We start from the raw sequence: 9,360 nt of genomic DNA, 5'->3' as shown, positions 1-9,360 counted from the left end.
TGGCTTGGGCCCCGCCAGCTGGAACAACTCGTGTGGTTGTTCCAACGACCGGACCACCTGCGTCGTGATTGCAAGCGGCGTGAGTAAAGTTTTTACAACCAATAAGTTGTGTCTGCCTCTCCATTCACCAGCCCGCCCTAACGTACGACCAATTTCTAACGTAACTCGAGTCGGCTGTGGCCGTCCAAGACAGGGTGGAAAAAGAACCTCATCAAAATAAAAATCAGAACTCTTAATAGATGTAAGTGATAAACATCCATACAATGTTCTTGGCAGTCACTCAATTATTAATACAACACATCTCAGCAGAATTAAACTTGATCATTCAAACTGGAGTTTGGCAAGGCAGATGCCTTCAAAAGCTACTAGCAGATTAGCACCACTAGCTTCAGTACAGTTATCAAAATAAACATGAAAGTCCAAGGATGCCTCTAAGAAAAAGATGCTGAAAAAAGAAATGAGCTTTTCTTCATCTGCAAAGAGAAACATTTCTGAGAGACAGGCTTTTGGCCAGAGCATCAGTTACCTTGTGTCGTGCAATTTGGTTGTTTATGCCTGTGGTTTTGTGGGATGACATCCTTGTGGGCAAGTGCCTCTCCATGGTTTGAAGTAACCCATCCTTCTCAAACTGGGCAATGTCATTTAGAGGGTCCCAGGGCCTTAAACTTTGGAAACAAAAACAGATTAAAAAACAAAAACAAAATCACCCTCGCACATACCTTCACCACATTTGTTAAAAGCAGTGCATGAACTCCAAGCATGTAGAGGCAAATATTCAACCTCCAGAGGTAATGGGAGAAATCTGTAGAGCCGCTGTGGCACTGTGGGTTGGGGGAGTGGAAGGGAAGTCTTATACAGACAGACTGTTTCCACCATGGCCTCAAAGTATCTCAAACCACAAGTATCAAATTTAGAGCAAGATGGTGTTTCAGTCTGATAGTAATTCAGTCATTAAACTTTAAAAACCTTGGTCTCTGGGTTAAGGCTGCTAACAAGAGTGCCTATAAGCACCAGTTGCAGCACTAGTTGTACAACATGGAAATGCTCATCAAAAACTTGAGAGATTGACCCAATTCACACAATCCACCAAACCTCCAGCCAGATGGAAACATCTTCTGACAGCTACAGCTTCAACCCAAATTTGTACCAGAGAGGCAGTAGACATCCCAAAGCCAGCTCCCTATTTCTAGCTATTCCTCCTTTCTTATAGAGAAACACCTATCCAAAAAAATAGGAGGAAGAATACAGGAGAAGGGAATGATATTTTAGTCATGGGATGTAGGGAAGGCCCAGCATGTTTGAGGGCAAGAGGAACATTGCCGGCGGTCGAACAGAAACAGCTGGCCAGTGCATGCTGTACATCTATAGCCCTTGTATTTCTGTACTGGAACCCAAACAAGGAGGTCTGCTCCTAACTCTTTATGAATACATGAGTGACGCATGCTTTGGGTTACTCACTCCTCATATTTGTAGTGCCATTCATTGGTAGCAGCATCATGCTGGAAAAGCAGCGGCTTCCACTCACTGCAAGTCTCCTTCCGCTCCTGGGCTGCTTTCCTTTGCTCCTCTTCCAGTACAAATTTCTCCTCAGTTGCCTTGTTCTGATCTCCCTTGTTTATCGCACTTGTTACGTGCTGCCAAAGCCTAGAAGGAAACCCGTCCCCCACAGGAAATCCAATAACTGCCTCTCAACCAGCAATGTATTCAGCTGGATGGAACCTTAGCAAGTCTCCGCTGAGATAAACTACAAGAATTCTGACAGGACCAGCCAGACATTAAACACTGAGGAAGTATTATCAGGACAGCGAACACAAACACAGCATATTAATGGCTATGGAGAGACAACTTCAACAGCTTTAAAAGGACAGGAGTTGTCACTTGGGAGTGTCAGCTATTTCAATGCAACTTATATCTGCATGCTCCTAGAATGGCATATGTGACCTAAACTATTATTTCCCTTTAGCAATGAATTAAAATGGCGTATATTTGCATGTATAATTCAGGTAGGCAGACACTCAGTTTTAAGCCACGTGAGAAAATTCTCTACTTTGCACACAAGAGTGAAGCAATCTACAAATTTTAGCACCTCCTGGGTAGAAGTCAAGGTGCAGACAGAAGTGCAGCTCCCTGCTGGAATTCATGGTGCTTTGCAGGAAATGCCATGAGTTCTACATTTCCCCGGACCCAATAGACATTTGCTGTTGGGTCCTAGGGGGTGGGGGATCAAGCTGCAGTTTACAGCAGCTGTGAGTCTGCAGCCACTCTCCCCTGGCTCTACCCCTGTCTTCTCTCAGCCCCAGAGCTATCTTCAGAATGGGAGGGGGAAGGAACCCCTAGAATGAGCTCCCTCTGCCCCTTTCCCCCCTTCCCATTCTGAAGACAGAGCCAGGAGCAGGGTTAGGCTGGCACGGTCCTGCTCCTGGCATGCACAGACACAAGTTTATGAAGGCACTCTACTTTGGCCTATAAAAACATTCTTTGTGGCCTATAGAAAAAAGACTCTCTCTCTCCCCCTGCAATATCTGACCATTATCTCCCTCCATGGAATGGAAAATAGATCACATCCTTTGATAATCATTTCCTGTTGTCAATAAACAGATTTTTCCTTTATTCTCTGGGAGTCTTAGATCTTATTTTACTTTATAAAACAGTGGATTCAGCCATTTATGAGAGCTAGGACCCTGTTAACCCATTATTAACACTCCTTGGAAATTGCTTCTTTTATTCCTCGTCTATTAACCATGAAGGTCACCTGTAAATATCACACAGGCCATAATATATCCAATATCCCACTGCAGACTTAGGGCCTTCACTCCTGCTTCTATTGAAATTCCAACTGAAGAGCCACCAGTGGGAAGAGGTTTCTATTTGTCTGCTTACCTCTCTGATTCAAACTCAGTTTGTTCTTCAAATAGTACAATGTGACGTTTCAGCCTCTGCCTCCGCACCTCACTGGTTGGATTCCAAAATATTTCTGTGTTTCCATTTTTCAGGTCATTTATATGTACTTCCCCATCCTGAAAGGAGAAATTAATTGCATGGGTTAGTGACAGTAAGAACAAAAGGAGCAAATAATCCTGAGGACCCTCAGCAGAAGCTTGAAAGGAGGGGAGAATGTTAGCTAAAAGGTCCTTTTCCTACCAATTTCCAATAAGCCTCACAGAATGTTTTAGGAGTTACCCAAAAGTATCCAGGAGTTTCCTGACTTCGAGATGCTGGCCAAATTCAGAGGGAAAAGGAATTACATTCACCAACTGGTGGTCAAGAGTTCACCTTTTCACAAGGATTTATATAGGTGCTAACATTTATGCCACCCTTCCCCCCCACCTTTAAGGAGTGGGGCCAGTCTCATAGACAGGAGCTAGAAATTCACCACCCTGGAACTCCCTGTCAACTCTTTTGTGTCCCCTTCCCTTGAGCCCTCACTACAGCAGAAACCCTAGCAGAGCTGCACAGAAGAGATTACAAAACCACAAAATAGAGATGGCCAAATAAATAGCAGAGGAAGCAGATCAATTTTATACCAATTCACCTGCTCAGCATTTTTGTGTTCTTTCAATTAATTAGTGCTTCAAATACCACTAGACTTTCATCTGTGTTCTCTGTCAATTTATTTGGCAACTAGCTACAAAGAGCACTTCACTGCTCAGAGGCCAACTGGCAATGTCTTAGTGTCCCCACCTAATAAAGTGACTTTGTAGGCCTGCCTATGGGCACAGCAATGCCTCAAGCAAAAAGAAACTAAGCTAGATAGTTTACAGAGGTTATGGTGAACAGCATGACATCCACTAAAGGGAGAGTGAACCATACCTTATGTTTGCTCAATGTGTACATTGGTGCTATTCTGCCCTCTGAACGTACTGTGAATGTTATTTAGATCATATTTAGATCATGCATACTTGCTTTAGACTCCTGCTGCTCCATTTCATATCTCCTGCTGCTCTATTTCTTCCCTGAAATGGCTGTTGAAGAATGTCTCACCTACCTCAGATTCAGATTTGTTCCTACCTCAGCCTACTTCTATTGCTGAATTACAGTTTCATTTACTCCACACAGTTTCCTCAACCACATCTTCACCTGCAGATTTTTTCCAGCCCCTATATAACACATGCTGCCCCTCCCCACCACAAGCCCACACAGGTGAAAAGAGTACCTTGTGTGGACACCCAGCCCCTCAGTACAGAGGAACTGGGTCTAGGTCAGGAAATGAGGCCCCCTGAGATATGTTTGAGCTCTGGATTTGAAGAGGCGCTGATGGGTAGAATATTACACTTCGTGATCAGTATGTATAAACCCATTAAAAGACATTGTTTGCTTGTCCTCCGTCAGGTACATGTGAAAGCTGTCATCACCTGCTGCTCCATCAAAGCCCAGAGCTAGGGAAGCTTTGGCATGTGCTTCCTCACCCAGAGCTAGATTTTTCTTATCCAACAGGAGACTGAACTTCCAAGTGTGGCCAAGAAGGCATGAAAAGGAAATGGATGCTTATGTAATGTAGATTTTAGCAAAACTAAGGATTTTAGTTAAATAAGGGCCAGGCTAGTTCTGATACTGTAAATTTGGGGTAAAGGTAGGTGTGGTGTTAATTAAAGTAGTGCTGTGAAACAAAACACACACACAAAGCAAGAGTTCCAAGAAACAGAATACAGTACTGATACAGAGAGTCCTTGAGATGCAAGCAATGCATGGGTGAAGCCTTGAACATGGTCCATTTTAGTTAAAGGTGTAATTGCCAATTGAACCAACATGAAACAGGGGGTGGGGCTTTAAAAATTAATGCAATTTGTTTGTAAGGTGATATCTTATATTAGCAGGCTTAATAGGACAGGCCAAGTAGCCTAAGCAACAAGAACAAACCAGTAAATAAAAGGGGATGAGGGGGGCTGGTGGTGGCATTGAGGTTCTCTGATACAAAGTCTATCTTGCACCCTGACAGAATCCACTGTTTTCTCCGCCCTAACCACATGATGCACTATGCCTTCAGGTGATATATTACTTTTATGAATATTACAATTATTTTCTCATTTTACAACTACCACATAGAAATTCTAACATAGCACAAAGGGCACCTATACATGTTCCTGATGCCAGCTCTGAAACCTTCTAATTAGACCAAGTTGGAGCAGACTCTGTTAGTAACATATATTCAGTGTCCCTGCACTTCAAAATGGCAGTGGGGGTGCTTTAACTAAAGCTTGTTGAACAAGCACTCCCACTGCCATTTTTAAACATGGACGCTGAATACACATGATACCATGGGTGCTTTAATTAGAGGAGCTCCTGAGAGCTGCTTTAATGAAAGCACCCCCCACACCACAGAGCACATTTAAAGATGCCCTAAAAGTTTAAAAGAACCCTTTCAGAATAACTTTAACATCAGCATTGCCGAGTAAAGGAGGAAGCTACACATTAGTGTTAGACCATGCTAAATCTGAGAAATGTTAAGTGACGTTAAAGTTGGAACATACTATATAAGCCCATTAAAATCATCAGTTGTTTCTCCTGCCAGGCACACATGGAAGCTGTCAACGCTTACCCTAGTCTTACAGAAGTGTTGGGACAATAGCATGATAAAGACCATGAGATGCTGTAATACTAACATAACTGGGATCAGACAGTTATTTACAAATAAATAAAAGTTCATAGGATCATAGATAAGTAGGGCTGGAAGGGATGTCATAAAGTCATCCTGTCCAGCCCACTGCTGAAGGCAGAATAATCCCTCACTAAACCATCCCAGCCAAGGGTCTGTGGCAAGTGTCAAGAGCCACTAACCTCCAGCGACCTATCAACTATACGCTAGGGTCTATTTGAAGGCCATGGAAGTCAAGGAAAATTGACTCCATGCAGATTCCAATGGACTTCGTCTCAGGTCCTACAAAGGCAGGCACACTGAAGCTCCCGTTATCTAAGCTGGACCAGGTTAAGAGGTCTTATGAATCATTCCACACCATGCTCTGTGTTGGCTGGTAAATGATATGGCTTGGTAAGGCAAAGAGGTAAATTCTGAAGGAAGTTGCACTTGGCACAGTGAGAAAGTGACCAATGGTTTCAGTTTTCAGGCTGAAGTCCTTCCCCTCACCCCTGTTGCCATGCACAGATATATTTTAAACTTGTCAGCAACTTGGACCATCATTAGTTACCCAGTGTCCATCGAGGCTTGCTAACACTTCTTCTCCATATTTAATCTTCCCAGAGATTTGATTAATGCTTGTGCTGCCACCAAAAAAGGGCTGTTGGGGGAAAAAAAGTACAAAATAATGATCAGTCTGGATGCATCTGGAAGAGGGTCAGAGAAGCAGTGCTTGAGACTGAAGCTACAACCTGCTTCATTTCCAGCATTAAGAGGCTGGGGAGGGGGGAAGAGAGAAAGAATTCTTGCATTACCGTATCTCATCACACTTCTATCCTTCCTATTTCTGACACTGTGTCTATTGCAGTGATCTCTGAGAAAAGTGGAGTAAGCTTTCAGGTGCATTACTGGACGTTAAATGTAAGACCGTGTCTTTTCTGGGAATTTTCCCCAATTACATTGGCTAAACACCGGTATTACCACACCTGTGCAAAACCTGACTGTAGCCAAAGTAAACCATTTGCATATAGAGGTAAAATAGCCCCAAGCAAATGGTATTGTGTGTGTTTATGGTAGGTTTCTGAACCCGAGTCTGACCACTGATGGAAGTAATTAAAGCAAACCCAACGCTTTGGAAGCCTCCACTGGCTATGAAAAGGGTATTTCCAGGCTCCAGCAAATTCTTGGAACAACGCAAAATTCCTTTGGCTGCTTGCCTGGCTAACAGGAAGTGGAGGCAGCTGTAACCATCTCTTCCATGGAACCATATTTCGTCATCAGTTTTGATTGTTGCTTTTCAAAGTGGTTCCGCAGTTAGACCCACACAAGTTTACTTTCACCATAAACATTTTTATTACAGCAATATGCTTTGAAAAAGGCTTTGTCTATGACTAGTATGGCAGGGATGAATGAATGCATATCATCCACCAGAGAATTGGCACATACCCAGATCAATAACAAAGCCATGAATCACTTAACAAGGTTGCTTACAAGACTGCTGAAAATGTGGCTAAAGAGAATATGAAACCGTTACGGTACACTATGCACAAATCTGACAACCAAACTGTAGGAACCTCCCTGAACCAGATTTGGGCCATGACAAACTGTTTAAGCCACAAAAGGCAGCATTTCTCCCCTTAAATTATTCCAAGTTCTTAAAAAGCATTATGATTCACAGTTAGGCACTTATTCATATAGGGCCAGAATCAAAACAAACTGAAATCAGTGGAAAAACTCCCCCTTACTTTATCAGGCCCATGGACACAATGCACATGTCCAGATGAGCATGCACATGAGGTTTGCAGCATCTCAAACCTGTTTGTGGCACCACAAACTGTGCACTGTGAATGTACAACTGTGCGTCATGCAGTGCCAAAATTTGACACCAGGATGTCCCTGTATAAAAAAGAAGTTGCAAAAAGCAGTGCAGCATGTGGCAGCAGCATGCACTGCCAGAAACGGAGCCTGGCTGTCCAAAACCATGCTCTGGCTGCCAGCCAGGCTCCATGAGGCCAGATCGGCACTGCTGCTGCCCTGGGAAGACCCCAGGTAAGGCTGCTGGGGCCAGCACAGGTACTGGGCCCAGCTTCCTGTACCCCACCCAGGACAATCTGGTTCACATTGGAGCACACATGCAGGGACGTGCCCCGGGGCCCAAAGCAGCAGCAGAAATATGTGCCACTGCTTTTTGTGCCCCTGATAGCAAACACATGCTTCTGCACATGGGGACGTACTCAATGGGTACAACAGCTGTTGTACCAGAGCTGGAAAAGTATATGCATGCAACACCCTCACACACACTAGGTTGTATATTGTGGTGTTTTTTGTGTGTGTTTTGATATGGGCAAGATGACCCCTGTTGTTCTGGCCATGTGCTCAGCACATGGCAACCTGGGGCCTGAATCTGGCCAAAATACGTTAAACCCTCTGTCCTCATTGGGCAGAGGGAACATGGGATTCTTCAGGCAGACTGGTGGGGAGAAAGACTAAAACGTGGCCCCCTCCCTGGTTGGATGAGGCTTCGGTGATGTCACACCAGGTATATAAGAACTGCTCTCTAAGGTTCTCCCTCTTTCTCCTGGGGCTGCTGAGAGGTGCACGGCTACATTGGGACCAGAAAACCTGGTCCCCACGGGGGGTGGAGGGGTCTCACCCCTTGTTCGTGGAGAGGCAAGCAAACACTATTCGAAAGGAAGTCTCCAGTACAGGGAGACAAAGTCTGTCTTGTAGTTTGAGACTCCTATTTCCTCTCTCTTTTCTTTTTTCCTTAAGTGGGTTAATGCCATGGAGGTATTAACCCCTGAGCAAGCTGCCCAGGAATAGGTCCTGGCAGTTGCTGGCTACAGGGGCCTGGCCTGGCCCCCTCTGTTTTGAAATTATATCATCTCAGCATGGGGTATAGGCGAGACGATATCCAGGCTGCAGTCATAAACCCAGGCCTTTTTTATCCGCTGTTTCTACTACAGCTATGGTGTTTCAGCCTAGCTGTATGGCTGAACCCCAGCTATATGTTCAGGCCTCAGTGCAATATAGGCCTGGCCAGCTTTTGCTGCCCAGTTCAGGCCCAGTGAGGTAGGCCTGCCCTCTCCTTCAAAGATTTTTTTTTTTTTTTGCAGTTTCTGCCCAGCAGAGCTGGGATTGAGACTAGGAGTGCAGCATGCTGTCTGGGGCCACAGTTAACTCCTCCATGCCACCATGTGGAAGTTGGGATCAACCTAAAGCATTGCAGGGAGCAACAAGGCTCCCTTTGCAACACAGAAGGACTCGCACCCTCTAGCAGCTTCCTGCAGCCCAGCAAACTCAAGGAGCAGCTCAAGGGACTCTCCAGTGAAGCCCCCCTCTCTAGCCCATTGCTGAAGGGCAGATAAAAGGGTGCAAGCCCCTGAAACTGCTTTTGTGTGAGCCTTAAGTCCCAGACTGCCTGGGCATGGGTGAAGCCTCCTCAAGAGGGTGCAATCTATGAACTATGCCTTGGTAGTGTTTTAAATGGTATTTAGTGTTTTTCTTTCCTTTGTCTTAGCTTTCTGTAATAAATTTATCCTCTGTGTTTACACTCCTTGCAAGAAAGGAGTTTTGTTAATGCAGGACACTCTAGTAAGCTATTTAGTGTTTCCCATGTGGTCTGGGTAGGGGGTTGAGCCAAGGTAAAATATATTTAGGCCCCAAAATTGAACTGGCCCTTGTTGCTGGTGCCCAGTGCCCAGCAGAAGGGTTACATATACAAGGAAACAGATGAAACATTTAACTTTAAAAATTACAAGCAAAGGAAATAAAATATCATGTTTTCC

General features: G+C 44.5%; 1 protein-coding gene across 6 annotated transcripts in view; it reads right to left on the bottom strand.

Moving 5' to 3' along the window:
• OSBPL5 (oxysterol binding protein like 5) overlaps window positions 1-9,360 on the bottom strand; it is a 230,029-nt gene that overhangs the window by 9,118 nt on the left and 211,551 nt on the right. For all 6 annotated transcript variants that reach the window (XM_006022021.3, XM_006022026.3, XM_006022025.2 and 3 more), the window contains 4 exons: window positions 6,144-6,233; window positions 2,881-3,017; window positions 1,459-1,644; window positions 527-665 (listed from right to left, as the gene is read on the bottom strand). In XM_006022021.3, coding sequence (XP_006022083.1) covers window positions 527-665; window positions 1,459-1,644; window positions 2,881-3,017; window positions 6,144-6,233 — 552 coding nt within the window. The remainder of the gene's footprint in view (window positions 1-526; window positions 666-1,458; window positions 1,645-2,880; window positions 3,018-6,143; window positions 6,234-9,360) is intronic.

Source organism: Alligator sinensis, unplaced genomic scaffold (assembly GCF_000455745.1).
Source record: "Alligator sinensis unplaced genomic scaffold, ASM45574v1 scaffold983_1, whole genome shotgun sequence".
Lineage (NCBI taxonomy): Eukaryota > Metazoa > Chordata > Crocodylia > Alligatoridae > Alligator > Alligator sinensis.
Note: the sequence above shows the minus strand (reverse complement) of the source record. Positions and strands in the feature narration are given on the sequence as shown.